The following is a 23,585-nucleotide window of genomic DNA, read 5'->3' as shown; positions in this document are numbered from 1 at the left end:
ATACTTTGGTATTTAATAAACTAAAGAATGTTTATTTGATATTACCTTTCAAAGTGCAACTTAGTGAAAAACATAAATATAACTACTAATTTATTTGGACTTTATAAATGAAAAACTGTCAAATATAAGGATACTAATACCTGATACATAAAAGAATTTAGTCTCAATATTCAATATATTTCTTTAATATTTTTAACAATATAGAAATTATGTAAAATTTGGAAACTTTCAAAGAGCAGATAATGCTCAGTCCAACTGCTCTGGAATTTCACCTTACATTTGACTCAAGAAAGGCATTTTCCTTTAGAGAGAAAGTCCAGTATCAGGAGTTGAAAAATACAACATTGAGGAGTTGTAGAAGTCAAGCTGTAGGCTGGGCTGGACACAGGTCAATCAACTCACTTGCTCTGAGACTCATTACATGTAGGATCTCTGTGCCAAGCAAGAGGCAGTGCTAGTTAGAGCTATAATCTTTCATCTCTCCCATCAATTATTAGTGTTATACAACTTGGAAATAGAGACAGTTGAATTTGGTTGCCTTCCAAATTGAACCTGAAAACAGATCTTGATCCAACATCCACAGGCCCTCCACCAGTGGTCGTGTTATAGTCTTAGTTAAATGAATTGTAGGCAAATCACAGCCAATATGCCTAGTGTTCTTCAAATGAGAAAGAAGGTAAGAGGATAGAATCATGTAGGCCCAGGGAAGAAATGCAGACCCACATGTTGAAAAGCCATATGAAAAGCACACATGTGAGAATCATTCTTTACAGGAGACTAAAGAAAATGTAATTGTAAAGAGCATATGCAATTTCAACCAACTCCTAAAATCATGGTTTCTCTAAGACCAAATCAAAAACTAAATAGATAAGAGAAGCTCAAAGAAAAAGGTTATTCATGAAAAGTAGGTCAGATGTGTTAGGGGGAAAAAAGAGTAAATAAACAAATATTATAAGGTAGAACTAAAATTTTCTTTAGCGATAATAATTAGCTACTCAAAATTGAAGTAGCAAAGACAGTCCTATTTTAGAATAAATAAAATAATTTTAAAATGTACTTCCATTCTCTCCCTATCAAAAACAATCAGTCCTAAGTAGTTCCTTGGTAATAAAGAGATGATTACAACCTAATATCTATAAAATTGAGAAAAGAATCTGAGCCTAGTATTTTATGCACACATTAGTTATCACTTACTTATGAAAGCAACAGAAAGACGTTCTTAGACATTAAATAAATGTGAATTAGATTCAGGTATAACTGACAGAAAGTCCAAATTAACATTGACTTAAGCAAAGAAAAAAGTTTATTTCTCTTTTACATTAAAGTTCATGGATAGGATGATATTCCACAGTTTAAGGGACTCATCATTTTTCTATATTATTGCTTTATCTTTTGTACCCTACATGGATTCAAGAATTACATTCTGACTGAAGTCCATCAATCTCTCTAGCTATCAAATTCCCCATTCCAGACATCCAAAGGAGGAAATGAAAAAACAACAACAAATACTTTTCTTGAAATGCATTTTTGAAAGGAAGTCTACCATATAACTCTTGATTTAGTACACGTGTTGATGAAGGTACCCAAATCATAAAGTCTTTATCATTCTTTTACCTGGGACCACTTCTCAAATTTCTTTATGCAACTGGAAATCTTGAAGTCATTACAGGCACATATCACATAGTTCTGTGCTATGCCTGTTATCCTCTGGGCAGAGTGGGCTTGCTAATCGTTTCCTATATAAGTAATAGACTTCTTACACTTAGTAAATCCACCTATGACACACACTCATATGTGCAGGCTCTCTGCACCACTGTAGAATTTGAGGCTCTAGCACCACAATGCTGAAACTTCTTGTTTATACTGTGAGGAATAAAGGCTCTGACCTAGGAGACTTCCATCTTTTACTGACTGGCATCTATGGAGCTATTAAACTAATTTACTAACTTGTATAGATTTTTTTTGTAAAAAGTCCTTCTTTTAGCTGTTGATCACCCTATCAGACTTATTAATATAAGGAAGATTCCAATAAATACTTACCGGGAGGTGGACCCAAGCTTTCACTTTTATTCCACTTTGTAGCACTTAATCACAGAGCTACCCCTAGTTTTAAAAAGTGGTTGGAAAATGTAGCTTTTATTTTAGGCAGCCATGTACCCAGACATAAATCAGAGGTTCTATGAATACAGAATAGGTGTTGGCAAGTTATATAGATCTGAGGCTCAAATGAGTTTACTTCCTAATTTGGAAATCAAGTTTCATTGGAATATAATCATGCCTTTTATGTATTGCCTATGGTTGCTTCATGCTACAATGGCAGAGCAAAGTAGTGGAATATATACCCTGTGGCCATAAAAACCTAAAATATCTACTATCTTTTCCTTTAAGGAAAATGTTTCTAACTTGTGGCACAGAAGAGGAAAACTGATACCAAGGGTTAATGAACTCTGCCATCGATATTCAAGGTCTCAGAAAATGTACTCTTGATACCCTTTTTAAATAAAGCCATATCCCATGCACCAATAAATGATTGTTTTAATATCAATAATATTTACATCAATAATACAATCTCAAACAATAAGTGAGAATGAAGAGGATTTTGATAATTAGTAAAATTCAGGAAATTGATAGGGAATATTGTATCCAACATCTTCAGAATATATATTATTTTGATGTTCTTGAAACATTTACCAAAACTAACCAGATTCTGGGCCATAAAGTAATACTCAAGAAATTTCAGGGGATAAAAATCACTGAGTATAGTCTGACCACAGAGGACTTTTAAACTAGTAAGTTAATAAACATACAACTAGAAAATCCCCAAACAAAATAAAGTTCAATAATATAGTTTAGTATATATAACATGAGTCAGTACAGAAATTAAAAATAGAAAACATTTTGAAATTTAAGATAAAAACTTGTGGGATGTCCTAATTCCATGTTGGACAGAGAAACTTAGAGACTTAGGGCATACGTAAGAGACAATTATTTAAAATGTATTATCTAAGTATAAATATCAAGAATAACAAAATGAGGAGTTTGTTCCGTAGTAGAGCACTTGCCTAGCATGCACAAGGACCTGGCTTTGAATTCCAGGACTGCAAAAAAAGAGAGATAAGGAAAGGGAAGGAAAGAAGAGAAAAGAGGGACAGAAAGAAGGGTGATAAGGAGATAATAAAATAAACTCAAAAAACTTAAGGAAGAAAAACCCCCAAAAGAACAGAGATTAAAGAAACAGTAAGTAATCACTGAATCAAGAAAATCATCAAAGCCAAAATTAGCTTTACAAGGATTGATGGAATTGAAAAATCCTTAGAAAAATTGATAGGAAAACATTGATCAATATTCATGAATGAAAAAGGTAACATAACTACATATACTATAAAATAAATAACAAAAGAAAATAATGAATAATTTTCTTGTCAATAAATTAGAAAATTCATATGCATAGATCAAATTCTGAAAGGAATAAAATACAACACACACACTCGGGAAACAGAAATCTGAATTATCCTATATATATTAAAGAATTGAATCAATAAATAAAAACCTACTCTGCAAGGAGTATTCTAAGAGCTTGTCAATTCTTCTAAATATTCAAGGAAGAAATAACAATTTATATAAACTCTTTTCAAGATTAGAAAAGAGAGAATACTAACCAAATTATTTTAAGATGTCAGTGTAACCTTGTTACCAAAATCCTGACTAGGACATTTTAAGAGAGGAAAATTAAAAAGCAATCTGTCTAATAAATATAGACATGAAAATTTTTAAATATATTAGCAAATTCAATGCATTAATATATAAAAATGATATCACATAAGTAAGCTGAGTCTATTCTAGGAATAGAAAGCTGGGTTAATATTTTAAAAAAATCAAATCCTATTAGTTCACTGCAATAATCACATGATCATCTCATAGATATAGAGGAAGCATTCAATATTTTTAAAAATAACCCAGAAAAATAGAAAAGAACCATAAAACATCACACTTAATGGGAAAGAGTAAAAATATTTCACTTGAAAACAGATATGATTAGAAAGAATGATATAAAAATTTACAGAAAACATGATTTTGTAAATAGAAAAAACGTAAGAAATTATTATTAGTGACTCATTGGACACAAAATTAAAGCTGAGAAAAAATGTTACAAAACAAAGTACATCATTTCTGTATATTTTAAACTGTAAATATATGAATTGAACCCTAAATAATATATAATTACATATATAGCTATAAATATATATGTAATGCACCCACTATCTAGCTTTAACTGATATATTTTCTGCCACTTTCTACATACATACATATTTTCCATGACTAAAAATGTTATATGAGTCTCATGAGAAAAATAAATACCTAAATTTTCAAGTATGGTCAAATGTCTTCTCAGAGGTATTTTTATATTCATAAATTTTTTATCACTTCCTCTTCATGTCCCAAAATTTCCCCTTTTTCATTCCTGAAAAAAACTTAAAGTTTAACTAAAAAAAATAAATAAATAAATTTTAAAAAAACACAAAAACAAAAAAATAAAAATAACAAACCACATTTAGAAACTTTATGTTACACATTTTCCAATTCAAGGTTTGTATATTATTTAATAGATGCCTCATAATAAAACCATATGACTTAATGAAAAACTTTATCACTTTAATGTGAAAATAAGTATCCCAATGCAAAGAATCATAAAAAGTCAAAGAAAATTTAGTTCAAAAAATAAATATTAGGGGCTGGGAAGCTGGTTCATTGGTACAGTGCTTGCTTAAAGCTTGGGAGAAGTCCTGGGCTTGATCCCCATCCCAACCCAAAAAAAAAAAAAAAAAGAACCCAAAAAACAAAAAAAAAAATAGTAACACACTTTCATACTTTTGAATATATATGCATGTCAATATGCATATAAAATAAGCATTTCTATATATCATATGCATTTCTAAATATGCATGTCTATATATAAATATGTATAAAGCAGAGCTAAATTATTTTTAATATGGTTTTAGCTCTGACATAGTATGATTACCAGTAAATCTTCCAAATTCCTGAAGAGAATTTATGAAATTTAGAATCTACTTATGATAGGAGAAAGTATAGGTAATGTGTTAATTGAGATAATACAGTATATTAGTTAACAGTTGAGACTTTGGCAATGATTACTTTTATTTATTCCTAATTTTAAATCTATGAGATGAGAGTAAGCGATGGAATAAGCATTCTAGATTAGTTCAGAAGATTAAAAGTGATATTATATCTAAAATTCTTTCTAAATACATATTAATTTAATGAACACAATTGTAACTGAGATCATTCATCAATAAAAAGAGAAGAGTTGAAATGTACAGAAACTTTGTTGCCTCCAAAGGAAAGAGAACTAGCAAAAACATCTAAAAATCTTTTTTGTATCATTTTAAAGGACATGTCTATAGAAATAGAATTTAATGTTTTATTGAATTGTCTTACAAATTAAGACAGTACTCTGCACACAGAGTGTGCTCAGTAGTTGATACTCTTAATTAACAAAAAAATGAGATTTTAGTATACAGAAATTGTCGTCGTGTACAAAATGAGAGATTCCCTCTAAGACCAAACTTTTAAGTAAATGTAGTTTTATGAATTGAACTTCAGGATTATGCAACGTGATTAAACTGAATGCAGAAAATAGGGAGAAAAATCAATCTATATAATAGACACACACACACATTCACATACATACACTTTCAATATTAGTGCTTTAAAATGTTTGGCTCAATGAAAAATGCAGACATCTTACAAATCTTATAAATGTAGAGCTAAAAACAAGGTAACACCTATGTACTAATTTCATAGAAACTCTTGGTGGAATTTTATTTACCTAACCACCAAGTATAATTTTCCTAAGTTGTGTTTTACATGCTATGAAAAAAAATGATATAAATGGATATGCGTTGTTACTTCCTTTAGCAGGACTGTAACACTATATCAATTTTTATTTTGGTGGTCCTTTTATTAGCTTTCTACCACTTGATCAGCTGATATCACTAATAATATTTTTTTTAATAAACTGGGGTTTGCAAGTCCTGTCCTGAGACTGTAATCTTTCAAAAAATAGTCTAAGCTTTAGGGAAAAAACCAATTACAGAAACAGCATTAAAAATGTCAAGCACTGGGCAGAAGCAATTCTGGATCAGTTTTAAAAAGTGATTAATGAAACTCTAATCCAAGCTGAAGGAACAGTTTCAGGACAAGCTATGACCATTCCACACACTTCAATAGCTGCCATAATAGCCTGGTATTTCAATTTGTTAGAACTGGTGGGGACAATTTTCCTCAGAATGCAAACATCAAAAACAAGGGTCCCTCAGACTTCAGAAGAGGCTGATGAGAGGCTTTTCTGGTCTCTGATAACTAAAAGATTAATTATTGCTGATGGGAGGCTGTGCTGTGATTGTCACTCTGTCTATGTGCATTACTTTTAGCATTAGAAGAAAGGTATGGTTGACACTGCTTTACTCAATCAAGCAGCTTCACATTAGAGCACAAAGTCGGTTTTAATATCCAGGGTGTTCTTGATTGATTTTTCTTCCTTTTTTCTGGGTCCATGAGTCACAACTATTTATTTATATTAGAATTTTTAAACTGTCTCTAAAATATTGAGAGATTTTGTTAATGTACTTTGCCACAAGTCATAGCTTCCTTCTTACTACATATTAGCTAAATAGCGATTTCATATATTTTTGTGATTGCATAATGACATCTTTCTAATAATTTTATAAATCTGCTAAGACTACAAAAGATTTAAAGCAACCTAGAAAGCTACGCTAATTGTACATATATTTAGAACTATTACACTATAGTCTTATCCCTGGATTAATGGCATGCACTCTGACTTTTCATAATACAAATTCATGAAATCTCATTAAAGGGGATGGGAAGAAGGGACTTGCACTTAGTCTTCAGGTAAAATTGATCTCAAATTGAAAGCATGTATTAGTGGACAACATCATTAAAATTACATAAAAACCTTAATTTTAATCCCCTGGATTGACTATTATTTAATTATTTTCACTGTTACTTTAAAGGGAAAAAGTACACCCTATCTATCTTTTTTCAAAACTTATTTCTTTAATAGGCCTATCATAAATGAACTGGAAGAAGTCATTTAGTGAGTTGTGGAGGAAATAGCCATCGCTGAAGAAATTGGAGTGTTTTCAATTCTACTTCGACACCTGAGCAGAAAAGTTTTAAAGTCAAGAAAAATAAGATTAAAGGGCTTGTCTGAGCTTCCAGAGGGAAATTTTCCACAGATTCTGTTAAAATCAAGTTGCTTCTATCCCAATTTGGCAAATACATCACTGAACAGCAGCACTGTCCAATAGACACATAATGTAGGCCACAAATATACTTTTATTTATCTAGTAGCTACATAGTGAGTAACCAGAAACAGACGAAATTAATATATGTTAAGAAAGTGTTTTAACCCAAGTTATTTAAAATACCACCATCACATGTCCTTAATACAGAAATACTTAGGATATGCTAACCAAATAGGTCTTCAAGATCCAACACACTTTACATTATAGCATATAATTCAGAGGAACCACATTTCAAGTGTCCGATACCTTCGTGGCTATCATATCAGACAACACAGATTTAGACAATGTGTAGGCTTCTTTCCCAGAAAGCAGTTGCGACTATTTAGGGGACAGAACAATTTCAGAGTTCTGTGAAGTTACATACTCAATAAAGAGGAAAATGAAGAGTAAAAAGTGCTTCCATCTTCACAAATGTACACAGTTTATAAATACACCCCAAATCAGTGTGAAATGGAAGACTTAATAAAACTACACTAAGATTTCATTTCACTTAAGTCAGAATGACAATGATCAAGAGTACAAACGACAATCAATGCTGGCGAGGTTGTGGGGAAACGGAACACCTCCACATTGTTGGTGAGATTGCAGACTAATACAACCACTCTGGAGAGCAGTTTGGAGATTCCTCAGAAAACTATGGATGGAACCACCATATAACCCAGCTCCTACTCCTTGATATTTTCCCCAAAGATCTAAAATCAGCATACTACAGTGACACATCCATATCAATATTCATAGCAGCACAATTCACAATAGATAAATTATGGAATCAACCCAGATGCCTGTCAATGTGTGAAGGGATTAAAAAATTGTGTTATAGGCCGGAAGTGGCCGTCCATCAGGAGCCAGGAGCCACTCAGAATGGCTGCGGAGAGGGGTGCCCGGCGCGAGGCGCTTAGAGTGCGGCCCGGAAAGTGGTGTCCGGAGCCAGAGCCAGAGCGCCAACTGGAACCGCAACTGGAGAAGCCCTCCCTTCTCTTCAACCCTGCTCCCAACCACAATGACAGTGATTCTGGCCTTTCTGACAGCAAGGAGAGTGCATTCTCAGGTCTGGAAGATTCTGGCGGTGACAGTAGTGAGGACACTGAGGATAAAGAAGATGGAAGCAACTGTGACAAAGACGACGGTAGCACAGAGGAGCAGGCACAGGCGCAAGCCTCTCGCCCAGCGACAGAGATGGCGAGAGTGCTGAGCAGGGACGCGTACGCAGAAGACAGCTCTGATGAGGAGGACATCCGGAACACGGTGGGCAACGTGCCTCTGGAGTGGTACGAGGACTTCCCACACGTGGGCTACGACCTGGATGGCAGGCGCATCTACAAGCCCCTGCGGACCCGGGGTGAACTGGACGATCCTGACTTCTGGCGCACAGTGAAGGACAGGATGACGGGGCAGGACCTGCGGCTGACTGATGAGCAGGTGGACCTGCTGCAGCGACTACAGCGGGGCCAGTTTGGGGATGTGAGCTTCAACCCTTATGAGCCGGCTGTGGACTTCTTCAGCGGGGACGTCATGATCCACCCAGTGACCAACCGCCCTGAAGACAAACGCAGCTTCATCCCGTCCCTGGTGGAGAAGGAGAAGGTGTCTTGCATGGTGCGTGCCATCAAGATGGGCTGGATCCAGCCTCGCAGGTCCCGGGACCCCACCTCCAGATTTTATGACTTGTGGGCGCCACAAGACGCATGTGCCTGCACCCAAGCTGGCCCTGCCTGGCCACGCCGAGTCATACAACCCCCCTCCCGAGTATCTGCCCAGCGAGGAGGAGCGCTTGGTGTGGGACAGCAGGAGCCAGGAGAGAGGAAGCTCAGTTTCCTGCCACGGAAGTTCCCAAGCCTGCAGGCTGTTCCTGCTTATGGGCGCTTTATCCAGGAGCGCTTTGAGCGCTGTCTTGATCTCTACCTGTGCCCACGGCAGCGCATGATGTGGGTGAACGTGGATCCTGAAGACCTCATCCCCAAACTGCCTCGGCCCAGGGACCTGCAGCTCTTCCCCACGTGCCAGGCCCTGGTGTACAGGGGCCACGGTGACCTTGTCCGCTGCCTCAGTGTCTCCCCTGGGGGCCAGTGGCTGGTTTCAGGCTCAGATGATGGCTCGCTGCGGCTCTGGGAGGTGGCCACTGCCCGCTGCATGAGAGTGGTGCCCGTGGGTGGCGTGGTGAGGAGTGTTGCCTGGAACCCCAACCCCAGCGTCTGCCTAGTGGCCGCAGCCATGGACGACGCAGTGCTGCTGCTGAACCCAGCCTTGGGGGACCGGCTGCTGGCGGACAGCACAGACCAGCTGCTGAGCGCCTTCGCCCTGCCAGAGGAACCTGCCCTGCAGCCTGCGCTCTGGATGGAGGCCTTGGAGGAGGAGCGACAGCGGGGCCTGCAGCTGCGCATCTGCCACGGAAAGCCCGTGACACAGGTGACCTGGTACGGGCGCGGGGACTACCTGGCTGTGGTGCTGATTCACCAGCTGAGCCAGCGTCGCAGCCAGAGCCCCTTCCGCCATAGCCATGGACAGGTGCAGTGCGTGGCTTTCCACCCCACCCGGCCCTTCCAGATCGTGGCTTCTCAGTGCAGCATCCGAGTCTACCACCTGTTGCGCCAGGAACTCACCAAAAAACTGATGCCCAACTGCAAGTGTGTGTCCAGCCTGGCTGTGCACCGTACAGGTGACAACATCACCTGCGGCAGCTATGACAGCAAGCTGGCGTGGTTTGACCTGGACCTTTCCACCAACCCCTACAAAGTGCTGAGGCACCACAGGAAGGCTCTGTGGGCTGTGGCCTTCCATTTCCGATACCCATTCTTTGCGTCGGGCTCGGACGACGGCAGCGTCATTATCTGCCATGGCATGGTGTACGATGACCTGCTGCAGAACCCACTCCTGGTGCCAGTCAAGGTGCTGAAGGGGCATGTGCTGACCCGGGACCTGGGTGTGCTGGATATGGCCTTCCACCCCACGCAGCTGTGGGTCTTCTCCTCAGGGACTGATGGCATTGTCCGCCTCTTCACCTAGGCTACTGCCCTGCTGCGGGGTGGGGGCTGACCTTCTCAACAGGGGCTTTCTTACTGTGAAAAAAAAAAAATTGTGTTATACACACACACACACACACACACACACACACACACACACATATAAACACACACACACACACACACACACACAGTGGAGTTCTACTCAGTCATTAAAAAGAATGAAATTATGGCATTTGCCAGTAAATGGATGGAAATGGAGAATATCATGCTAAGTGAAATTAACCAAAGTCAGAAACTCAAAGGTCAAATAATGTTCTCTCTCATATGCAGAAGCTAGAGTAAAATAATGGAAAGAGGGAGGGAAGGATAAGATACCATAAAGAACCAATCAAATACAAATTAATAGATGAGCAAAAGGAAGTCTAGTAGAGTAAAGGAAGGGGAAGAGGGGAGGACGTCAAAGAAAGGAAGGAGGGAATGGAGGGGGTGTATCATGAACTGAAATCGATTTCCATGCATGAATGAGTTTGTAGGGATGAACCCACATACTATATACAATCATAAAGCTCTAATATTTTTTTTAAAAAGGAAAGAAATCAACAGACAAGGAGGGAAAGTGCAGATGACAGAGAACTGTGCACACTGCAGGGACTGAATGGAGCCACACACTGGGCCACAAAGATAGTGCCAAATCCTAGGACAGAGGTGTGTGATTAAAACAAGACCATTTTCCTTAGCTGTAATCAGAGCTGAGATTCAGCCAGCATGCACCAGTATGGTTAAAAAGGATATTATCACATGAAAATGCTTTCCTTATTTGTTAGTAAATAACTGTTAACTCAGTTACCAACCCTAAATGCCCCTATGTCCAGCAATTGAAGAGTTACTTTCTATTCCAGCTGGGAGCCCAGGATTACTATCCATTCTGATTATTTAGTGCTTGTGTAGTGTATTTAGTAAATATTTTTCTATCACTCATGTCTATACATAATTAGCTGTTCATAATGACCACAGTTAATTATCTAGCAAATCTAGTTAATTTAGTCATATTGTTGTGTGTTGATCTTTTCATCAAATTGTTTCTTCCTACCATCAGCAAAAAGACTGATAAGTAAAAGGCCTAAATTGAGTAGCTCTGAACAGTCATATACAAGTCACATAGAGACTAAACTCAATCAAGTCTGCCAAGCTATTTGTTATTCAAAAATATTATAAAGATTATTTCTGTGAGGATACTGCAGCTTGTGGAAGATTTTACTTCCACAATTCTCCATATCTACTTTTATCTTTGATTTAATTTTTAAATAGTGAAAGATACACCCCAAAATAGCTCTTAGAGTTGATCCATAATACTCAAAATTGTTGATTTATGCATCTTTTACACACACAGAATTTTTAAACTTAAATTACAAAATAGCAAAGAATAAATAACTTCTTGAGTGAAGATTTTTGCCATTAAAAATGAAAAACATGCAACTTGAGCACTTCTGTCCTTTGTAAAAATATTTAAGAGAATGTGCCCTTTGTCACAAAAAGTGATTTGATTTGAAAAGAGTGGAAATTATCCCAAACTGTTATTCACCCCATCTAAAGATCTTTGCTTGAAAACATATTATGATACAACCAAGAGAGGCCATCTACCACTGGGGAGTGGGGAACCTGTGGCATGAAAATAATTGTTGAAGTTACCTTGTGATTTAGAAGAATAAAATCAAACCAATATTTTTATTCAAGTGAAAAATAGCAGTTTTCTCATAAAAATTTGCTTTATAAAATTTCTTTACTTGCAAAATGTGAATTTATTTCTACATTTTAAAAATAGACACTTTCTAATTGTAACTTTAAAAAACCTATTATTTTATTTCATTTGGACTGTGAAGGAAATTAGTTTCCAATAAAATAAAATTGGCTATATGTAAATTTTGGGAACATTTTTATGTTTGTACTTTATTCTGGAGAGAAAGTCCATAGCTTTAATCAGATTCTCTAAAGTCACACATCCAAAAATGTATCAAACTATTAACTTGGTATTTTCACATTATTTTAAAAGAAAACAACAGTTTCCTATATTCAACTGAAAACTCACTGTGCCACTCCACAAATGAAACTTCTCACATCAATTAAGTACAAGAAATAAAGTAGGCAAAAAGATTTCTCACAAAGGAAAATAAAGTCAAATGGTTAAGTGGAAAAAAGTAGTGACTTGGTTTATTTAAGAACGAGTGAATCTGTGAGTAGACAGGCTTGATGCAGGAGCTCAAGCCCATAAGCAGGCAACATACACTTGGAACTTATTGTTTGTCTTGAATCACTCTAACTGTACTCTCGTAGAGGAAATACTATAGCACAAACCATTACTTTGATATGTAAGTTTCAATATGAGAAGACAGTTTTCCAGTTATTTTCCCATGTCACCTTTCCTATACCCAGGTATGTGCTCCTACTTGTACAGGAAAGGACTAGTGAGCTCAATGGGGCAAAGGCAGACAAACCTTATTTCAGCACAGCAGACATACTTCAGCGAAGGTATTCTGAAGGTAAATACTCTTCTTTAAAAAACAAAATCAAGCATACTGTCATCCCCAATGAGATCATGTCATACAATAATAGTGATGAAAATGATTACAAAAATTAGAATGTGTTACAGAATGTGTTATCAGAAGAATAGGTAAAATTTGAAAATGTCTGTCTTTGCTTTGGAATAATAGGCTTTCTTGAGGCAGTGTTATAAATACAGCAGAAAAAAGTTTTCTTCAAAGTGAACTTTATTTTTAAGTTACATGTCATTGAAAATCAATGACATCAATGACATGTAACATAAAAGCTACCATTGATTATTTCAGTGCTACTAAGCCATAATTTTATGTTAATGCAGTGGCTACATTCTGCAATGATTTTCTTCATAGAACATCAAATACTTAACATTTGAAACCTGAAACTCTCCCATTCTCACAAATTCATGCAACTTCAAATCTTTTTTTATTATTAGCATTTCTATCTATTATAGAACAGAAAGATGAAAGTTAAATGGAAAATTTTATCTGTAGTGTTTTTGTATAAGAACAAATGTACATTAGTTATGAACATAACTTAATATACTTTATAATTCTGATATATTTTTAGAATTTTTACTATACCTTGAATTTTAGGTATCACTAACCATGAACATGAAACTTACCTTATTGAACTAGGTATACATTTTATATGTAGAAATTTCGTATTTCCTTAATTATGCTATTAGAACTAGAAAGTATATTAGTCCTTCCAGATTAGATTGCTTCCACCCTTTGAACATTATTTATATATATTAGATATCAAAACTAAGATGACAGATGATTTCTGGATTCAATTAGCAAAACAATATGCAGTATCTCAAATATCATGGAGTATAGCAAAGCTTCAGGTTCAAACAGGTATAGTTTTAAATTCTAATTGTTTCCTTTTTGAAAATAATATTTTAAAATGCTAACTTTTTTAAATTGTTTCTAGGCTTTAACAATATGAATGAGGTTCTACTGAATATATGGAAAAATAAGATAGAAGCTATTTTCTTAATGTAGTACACACATGACATAAAAATGGAGGAAAAATGATAAGGTAAATGTTAATTGTTCTTTATTAATGCTATAAATGTCATACTATTATATGACTTTAGGATGGTGAGCTATAAAGAAATTTGGGCAGATATGCTTCCAGTTGTCTAATGGCAAATAGATTCTTTCAAAAACATATTTAGAAAGGATATATAATAAAATATTAAAACATTATGTAAATGCACAAAATTAGATTTTATTTACCATAAGAATATATATTTTTTGGACTTGGATGTCATTTTTACATTAGAATTTGATCTTTCAAATAACAATTAAATTTCTAGTCATGTATAATTTCGAGGTCAGGGGGTGGGTGGGTAGAAGATCCTTTCCTAAGGAAGGATTAGGAGAAAACTAGTAACTGTCCCTGGTATTGAACCAAAGGATTGACTGAAGGGGCGGAAGAAATTTAGAAGAGAACAGTTATCAGGGAGTGGGTTTTGTATTGGGCATGGTAAGTGTGAGCTACTTCTGGAATAAGCAAAGAAAACAATTGAAAGAGTAATACAGCAACATATTTTTTCCTCTGTTGCTGCTTACTGGCAAGTTACATGATTAAATGAAGAAGGTAGGGAAAGCAAGAATTTATAATACAACAGACAAATGACAATGCATTGCTAGTTAGACAGCATAATAAGTACCATCTAATTTTCTCTTTAGAATCCATTTATTCTTCAAAGCCCTGGATCATCATCAAGGGACCACATTTTCCAACTGAAGAATTACAAAAGAGGAAAATTCGATTTTATTAAATATCCCAATTGTTGTGAGCAAATCCTTTGCAAATAGTTCTTGGAGTAGATTTAATAAGAAAGTAAGGTCAACATTTTTATCCTCACAACAACAATATAAAATATTTTCCCTAGTTTTGTACTTTTATAGTATTTAATAGCTATCCTGAAAGTCCGCATTTATCAAGTAATCACTTTCTGGTCATCTGGCAAAATATAGTTGTTAAAATTTTAACATGGAAGCAGATTTAAAATTTTCCCTAATAAAATACTTCTAATCTTAAAATAGTCACCGAAAAGTAACCTGTATATTAATTCAGAAATTATTAATCTCCCACATAAATAATTGAAATTACAAACTGCAGCATTCTTAAACTCAGCCTGGCAGTATAACTTTTAGTACCTTAGGATACAAATGGTTAGGTAAAATAATTCCATGAAGAAAACTTTTAAGACAAATATATTGCATTTGGGCAGAATTCAAAATACTCAGTTAAGGATACTAAAATAAATTAACAATAATTTTAACAATTTCTTTTCAAACAAATTCTCAAGCAGGATGCCCAGTATGTGACACAAAAGAATGGAGTTTTGCTTGAGTTCGGTAGGTGCTCTGTATAGGACTCAGGATGCTGAGTGAACCTGAGTGCTCATATCGCGTTACGTAAAGTGATATAAAGTGAACAGGTAAGGCAAAGTTAAGAGAACTATGTGACATATCTTTTATTTTTAGGGTCTGTGTCACTACTAGCTTTCTTTTATGTTTTTAAATAAAAAGAAAAAAAAAACACAACACAGACGTGGGAATTTACCAAAACTAATTTTCAAAGACCTAATTTTTTAATATTATGATATAAAATCAAATAAGATACAAAAGAATATTAAATGCTATCTACAATTTCAAATCTGACTTGACAGTAAGCATTCATATATTTGCCTTAAGAAGTAATATGTTACGTATTTGACATATTTAAATTTTATGTTAAAACATGAACTATACAGCATAGAAAATGAGCTTATATTAATAAAGGCAAATTCATATTTTAATCTTTTTCTAAATATGTCATTCTAATATTCATACATAAAATGAAGTCAACAATGGATAAATTTTAAATGATATAAATAGCATGTGAAGTTTAGGTTAAGGAATAAAATTATACTAATATCCCTGTGCAGTGTGTATTGTAATCCCAGCAACTCAGAAGGCCAAGGCAGGAAGATTGCAAGTTTGAGGGCTGCCTCAGCATTTTAATGAGGCTGTCTCAAAATAAAAAGAACTGGTTCAATCCCTATTATCCCCCAAAATGAAGTGTGCAGTCACTCCACCTACAGAAAATTATACTAATGGTAGCGAGCTGAGGTGGCACATGTCTGTAATCCCAGCAGCTCAGGCCGAGGCAGGAGGAGCATGAGTTCAAAGCCAGTCTCAGCAATTTAGCAAGGCACTAAGCAACTCAGTGAGACCCTGTCTCTAAATAAAATATAAAAAAAGGCTGGGGATGTGGCTCTGTGGTTAAGAGCCCCTGAGTTCAATCCCTGATACACACACACACACACACACACACACACACACATGCAAAATTATACTAATAGGTAAAGAAATAAAAAGGATTGTGAATATAATAATGACTAAAATGTACTATGTTTATCATGTCGGGTATCCTTCTAAATGATTTGTATGATTCTCTAATTCAGTCATCACAATAGAGCTATGAAGAGGGTAAAATATTTTCTAATTACCACAAATGAGGAAACTAAGTTACAGAGAGTTTAAATAACTTGCTTAATATTATGTGCCTAAATTGGAAAAATATAATTAAATCATTACCATATAAGAATAAACTTTAACTCGATTTCTACCACCATGAACACAGCAAAAGAAACAAAATTATTTAATTTTTAGAAGAATCTTTTAAGTTTATCCTATGTTAAAAATCATTTCTCTTCTAAAACAATCCTATAAAATCAACAAAGAAGTTGTTGCCTAGCAAATATTTCCAACATTTCCAAATATTTCCAACATTTGAGAAAGGAAAAATGTCATCACTTTAATTTCTGGCATATAGCAAACCAGAGCGGGGAAGAAAATTCCTCTTCTGAATAAGAGATCGTAAGAGCACTGGCAATGTAGTTCAGTGGTAGAGTGGTAGAGGGATTGCTTAACATGAGTGAGGCCCTAGGTTTCATAACCAGCACCACCAAAAAAAAAAAAAGAAAGAAAATATATTTTAAAATCTTTTAAATTTTTTTTTCCTCAAAATTGTATCATAAACAAGAAAATGACATTTCTTGGAAGAAAACTGAAAAAAAGCTGCTATTCCAGTGAGGGTCACAGTTAGTAATTTTGCTATGGTACTTACTCATGTATAGAGTTCTAGAACCTGGGTATAATCTGTCACATGCTCAAGAAGTAGACATCTAGAGCTGGAGCAGAGTGGGAAGTTAAACCAGAGAACTCTGCATAAAACCAGGACTCCCGAAATATAACATTCTCAAGGTTTAACTAGAAAAAGACAGTAGTAGGAAGACTTTCAGTGTATGTACCTGTCTTATCCTTGGTTCTGGACTGAGTATAAAGAAGAAAAAAATGCATAAAATTTTCAAGTCAAATTTAGGTTTTTATGGTCCCTGGTGGGTAGTGCCAACAAGTCCTTGGCAGGAAAACAAAACTTTCTCTGAAGAAATGGATTTTAAAGCAGGCTTCAAAGAATTCCCATACATAAAGTTTCAAGGAACAAAATGTTAAAATCAAAAGTATTAACACAAAAAATGGTTTAAAAAATTCTTTTATTCAACATCATCCTTGAAATTCTAGCCAGAGAAATTAGACAGAAGAAATTAAAGGGATACAAATAGGAAAAGACGAACTCGAACTATCACTACTTGCCAATGACATGATTCTATATTTAGAAGAGCCAAAAAATTCTACCAGAAAACTCCCAAAACTCATAAATGAATTCAGCAAGGTAGCAGGTTATAAAATTAATAACCATATATCAAATGTGTTCCTATACAACACTGACAAATCTACTGAAATTAGAAAGAGAAATTAGGAAAACTACCTCATTCACAATAGCCTCAAAGAAAATAAAATACTTGGGAATCAATCTAACAAAAGAGGTGAAAGGCCTCTACAATGAAAACTAAGAAAACGAAAGAAAGAAATTGAAGAAGACCTTAGAAGACAGAAAGACCTCCCATGCTCCTGGAAAGGGAGAATTAATATTGTCAAAGTGACTGTACTACCAAAAGCATTCTACAGATTTAATGTGATTCCAATTAAAATCCCAAAGACATTGGATTTATGAGCATTGATCTTGTAACCTGCTACTTTACTGAATTCACTTATGAGTTCTAAGAGTTTTCTAGCGGAATTTCCAGGTTCCTCTAAATATATAATCATGTCATCAGCGAACAGGGATAGTTTGAGTTCTTCTTTTCCAATTCGTATCCCTTTAATTTCTTTGGTTTGTCTAATTGCTCTGGCCAGAGTCTCAAGAACGATGTTGAATAGAAGTGGTGAAAGAGGGCATCCCTGCCTTGTTCCAGTTTTTAGGGGGAATGCTTTCAGTTTTTCACCATTTAGAATGATATTAGCCATGGGCTTAGCATAGATAGCCTTTACAATGTTAAGGAATGTTCCCACTATCCCTATTTTTTCTAGTGTTTTGAGCATGAAGGGGTGCTGTATTTTAGCAAATGCTTTTTCTGCATCTATTGAAATAATCATGTGATTCTTGACTTTACATCTATTGATATGGTGAATGACATTTATTGATTTCCTGATGTTGAACCAACCTTGCATCCCTGGGATGAAACCAACTTGATCATGGTGCACTATCTTTTTAATATGTTTTTGTATGCGATTTGCTAAAATTTTGTTGAGAATTTTTGCGTCAATGTTCATTAAGGATATTGGTCTGAAATTTTCTTTCCTTGATGAGTCTCTGTCTGGTTTAGGTATCAGGGTGATATTGGCTTCATAGAATGAGTTTGGGAGGGTTCCCTCCTCTTCTATTTTATGGAATACTTTGAGAAGTATTGGAATGAGCTCTTCTTTAAAGGTTTTGTAGAACTCGGCTGAGAACCCATCTGGTTCCGGACTTTTCTTTGTTGGTAGGCTTTTGATGACTTCTTCTATTTCAGTACTTGAAATTGGTCTATTTAAATTGTGTATGTCCTCCTCATTCAGTTTAGGCAATTCATATGTCTCTAGAAACCTGTTGATGTCTTCGAGGTTTTCTGTTTTGTTGGAGTATAGATTTTCAAAATAGCTTCTAATTATGTTTTGTATTTCACTCCTGTCCGTTGTGATATTTCCTTGTTCATTCCGAATTTTAGTGATTTGGTTTTTCTCTCGTCTTCTCTTTGTTAGTGTGGCTAAAGGTTTATCAATTTTGTTTATTTTTTCGAAGAACCAGCTATGTATTTTGTCAATTTTTTGTATTGTTTCTTTTGTTTCAATTTCATTGATTTCAGCTCTCAGTTTAACTATTTCCTGTCTTCTACTACTTTTGGTGCTGATCTGTTCTTCTTTTTCTAGGGCTTTGAGCTGTAGTGTTAGGTCGTTTATTTGTTGAGTTTTACTTCTTTTATTAAATGAGCTCCATGAAATAAATTTCCCTCTAAGTACTGCTTTAATAGTGTCCCAGAGATTTTGATATGATGTTTCTTTGTTCTCATTTACCTCTAAGAATTTTTTAATTTCCTTCCTAATATCTTCTGTTATCCATTCATCATATAATAGCATATTGTTTAATCTCCAGATGTTGGAATAGTTTCTGTGTTTTACTCTTTATACATAACTGATGAATCTTCAGAAAGAGAAATTAGGAAATCTACCCCATTCACAATAGCATCAAAAAAAATAAAATACTTGGGAATCAATCTCACAAAAGAGGTGAAAGACCTCTACAATGAGAACTATACAACACTAAAGAAAGAAATTAAAGAACACCTTAGAAGATGGAAAGATCTTCCATGTTCTTGGATAGGAAGAATTAATATTGTCAAAATGGCCATACTCCCTAAAGTGCTATACAAATTCAATGCAATTCCAATTAAAATCCCAATTATGTACCTTACAGAAATAGAGCAAGCAATTATGAAATTCATCTGGAAGAATAAGAAACCCAGAATAGCTAAAGCAATCCTTAGCAGGAAGAGTGAAACAGGGGGTATTGCGATACCAGATCTTCAACTCTACTACAAAGCAATAGTAACAAACACAGCATGGTATTGGTACCAAAATAGAAAGGTAGATCAATGGTACAGAATAGAGGACACGGACACAAACCCAAATAAATACAATTTTCTCATACTAGACAAAGGGGCCAAATATATGCAATGGAGAAAAGATAGCCTCTTCAACAAATGGTGCTGGGAGAATTGGAAATCCATATGCAACAGAATGAAACTAAACCCATATCTCTCACCATGCACGAAACTAAACTCAAAATGGATTAAGGACCTCGGAATCAGACCAGAGACCCTGCAGATTATAGAAGAAAAAGTAGGTCCAGATCTTCAACATGTCGGCCTAGGACCAGACTTCCTTAACAGGACTCCCATAGCACAAGAAATAAAAGCAAAAATCAATAACTGGGATAGATTCAAACTAAAAAGCTTTCTCTCAGCAAAGGAAACTATCAGCAATGCGAAGAAAGAGCCTACAGAGTGGGAGAAAATCTTTGCCAATCATACTTCAGATAGAGCACTAATCTCCAGAATCTATAAAGAACTCAAAAAACTCTACTCCAAGAATTCAAATAGTCCAGTCAACAAATGGGCTAAGGAAATGAATAGACACTTCACAGAAGAAGATCTACAAGCAATCAACAAACATATGGAAAAATGTTCAACATCTCTAGTAATAAGAGAAATGCAAATCAAAACCACCCTAAGATTCCATCTCACCCCAATTAGAATGGCGATTATCAAGAATACGAGCAACAACAGGTGTTGGCGAGGATGTGGGGAGAAAGGTACACTCATACACTGCTGGTGGGACTGCAAATTAGTGCAGCCACTATGGAAAGCAGTGTGGAGATTCCTTAGAAAACTTGGAATGGACCCTCCATTTGACCCAGCTATCCCACTCCTTGGCCTATACCCAAAGGACTTAAAATGAGCATACTACAGAGATACAGCCACATCAATGTTCATAGCTGCTCAATTCACAATAGCCAGACTGTGGAACCAACCTAGAAGCCCTTCAATTGATGAGTGGATAAAGAAGCTGTGGTATATATATCCAATGGAATATTACTCAGCCATAAAGAATGATAAAATTATGGCATTTGCAGGCAAATGGATGAAATTGGAGAATATCATGCTAAGTGAGATAAGCCAATCTCAAAAAGCCAAAGGAAGAATGATATCGCTAATAAGTGGATGATGACACATAATGGGGGGAGGGAAGGGTTAGTGTTAGGGTTAGAGTTAGGGTTAGGGAGGGGGGCAAGTATGGAGGAAGGAAGCTCTGTATAGAAGGAAAAGAGGGGTGGGAGGGGTGGGGGGAAGGGAAAAAATAACAGAATGAATCAAACAACATTACTCTATGTAAATTTATGATTACACAAATGGTATGCCTTTATGCCATGTACAAACAGAGAAACAACATGTATCCCATTTGTTTACAATAAAATAAAAAAAAAAAAAATCCCAAAGACAGTCTTCAAGGAACTAGAAAAAGCCATCATGAAATTCATTTGGAAAAATAAAAAGTTCTAGCCAAAGCAAACCTTAGCAAGAAAAGTGAAGCAGGAGGCATCACAATATCAGACCTTAAACTTATACTACAGAACCATAGTAACAAAAACAGCATGGTTTTGGCACCAGAACAAACCCGTGGACCAATGGTACAAGATAGAAGACACAAAGACAAACCCACATAAATACAGTTATCGCATACTAGAAAAAGGAGCCAAAAACATTCGCTGAAGAAAAGATAGCCTATTCGATAAATGATGCTGGGAAAAGTGGAAATCCACATTAACAAAATGAAATTAAACTCCTATCTTTCACCCTGCAAGAAACTCTACTCAAAGTGGATAAAAGACTTAGGCACTAGATCAGAAACTCTGTGCTTAATAGAAGAAAATGTAGGCCCAAATCTTCACCATGGTGGCTTAGGATCTGACTTCCTTAATAAGACTCCTAAAGCGTAAGAAATAAAATCGAGAATCAATAAAGGGACAGATTCAAACTAAAAAGCTTCTTCTCAGCAAAGGAAACAATCAATAACATGAAGAGAGAGCCTACAGAATGGGAGAAAATCTTTACCACATGCACCTCAGAGCATTAATCTCCAGGATATATAAAGAATTCAAAAAAACGTAACACCAAAAAACCAAATAACCCTATCAATAAATTGGTTAAGGAAGTGAATGGACACTTCACAGAAGAAATACAATCAGTCAACAAATATAAGAAAAAAATGTTCAACTTCTTCAGCAGTTAGAGAAATGCAAATCAAAACTACTCGAAGATTTTATCTCACCCCAGTCAGAATGGCAATTATCAAGAATACAAACAATAATAAATGTTGGCAAAGATAGACATTGCTGGTGGGAAGGCAAATTGGTGCAACCATTATGAAAAGCAGTATGGAGATTCCTCAGAAAACTTGGAATGGAACCATCATTTGACCCACCTATTTCACTTCTTGGTTTATACCCAAAGGAATTAAAATCAGCATATTACAGTGATACAGCCACATCAATGTTTATAGCAGCTTAATTCACAATAGTTAAATTAAGGAACCAATCTAGGTGCCCCTCAACAGATGAATGGATATGTGTGATGGAATATTACTCAACTAAAAAAAGAATGAAATTATGGCATTTGTTGGTAAATGGATGGAGCTGGAGAATATCATGCTAAGCAAAATAAACCAACCCCCCAAAACAAGAAGCTGAATATTCACAATGTGGGGGGCACCTAGGGAATAACAGAGTTACTTTAGATTAGGTAGAGGGACTGAAGTGAGAGGAGGGAGTATGGGGATAGGAAAGATACTAGAATCAATCAGACCTTATTACCCTTTGTGCATATATGATTACATGACCTGTGTAATTTCTATATCAGTACAACCAGAAAAATGATAAATCATTCTCCATTATATATGATGTATCAAAGTGCATTCTACTGTTATATATAACTAATTAAAACAAATAAGAAACATTTTTAATTTAAAAATAACAAAAAGACAGTAAATAAAAAAACAATCATGAATAAGAGTTGATTAAATCAAATTTTAGAATCAGACAAGTCTTAGGGATTCTTAACTATAAAATATTTTTATATTTAAAGAAAAAAAGAAAATATGAAAACCAAACAAGATAATTATCAAAATTATCCAGACTGACTTGAGAAAGAATGAAATAGAACCTTCACATAAAAACAATAATTAAAAACAAAACCCCAAGAGAACAACAGTACACACAACTGAAAAGAAATGGAAAATAGCTCTATGAAAAGTAATCAAAGTCAAGCAGGAAAACACAAAGTAATAAAAATTATGAAATAATGGTTATAATATTAATATGTATAACACACACACACACACACACATATATATATATATATATATATATAATTTCAGGAAATACAACAGAAGAGGTGGAAAGGGCATTATTTGAAGACAGAGTGACTGAAATCTTTCTGATTTTGTGAAAGACACTATAGATTAAGGAACCTGAGGAATTCTAAGCATGAAATATATGAAGAAATCTATACTTAAACAAATGTTCTTAAAGTACATAATGGGAAAAGGGATAAGAAAATGACAAGCTCATAAAAAGAAACATGGATAAACAATAAACATATAATTTACAAACTAGTGAGATGCCAGTAAATGTCTTAAAATGTTTTTAGCATGTTATCAAAACAATGTAAGCTTTTACTGTTTCCATTTTCACCTATAAAATTAATGGTGATATAACAATA

At 35.2% G+C, this 23,585-nt stretch overlaps 1 protein-coding gene and 1 long non-coding RNA gene across 2 annotated transcripts in view; one reads left to right on the top strand and one right to left on the bottom strand.

Moving 5' to 3' along the window:
• Positions 1 to 23,585, bottom strand: part of LOC306641575 — an 84,287-nt gene that overhangs the window by 45,690 nt on the left and 15,012 nt on the right. The gene's annotated exons all lie outside the window — the stretch shown is intronic.
• On the top strand, positions 7,242 to 10,405 carry LOC306641543 (ribosome biogenesis protein BOP1-like). Its single transcript, XM_079106680.1, is given in 3 exon segments — positions 7,242 to 9,019; positions 9,021 to 9,126; positions 9,132 to 10,405. Coding segments are annotated over 3 exon segments (2,136 nt in total). The 5' UTR covers positions 7,242 to 8,210; the 3' UTR covers positions 10,353 to 10,405.

The sequence above is a fragment of the Sciurus vulgaris genome, assembly GCF_902686455.1.
Source record: "Sciurus vulgaris genome assembly, chromosome: 12".
NCBI classification, from domain to species: Eukaryota; Metazoa; Chordata; class Mammalia; order Rodentia; family Sciuridae; genus Sciurus; species Sciurus vulgaris.
Note: the sequence above shows the minus strand (reverse complement) of the source record. Positions and strands in the feature narration are given on the sequence as shown.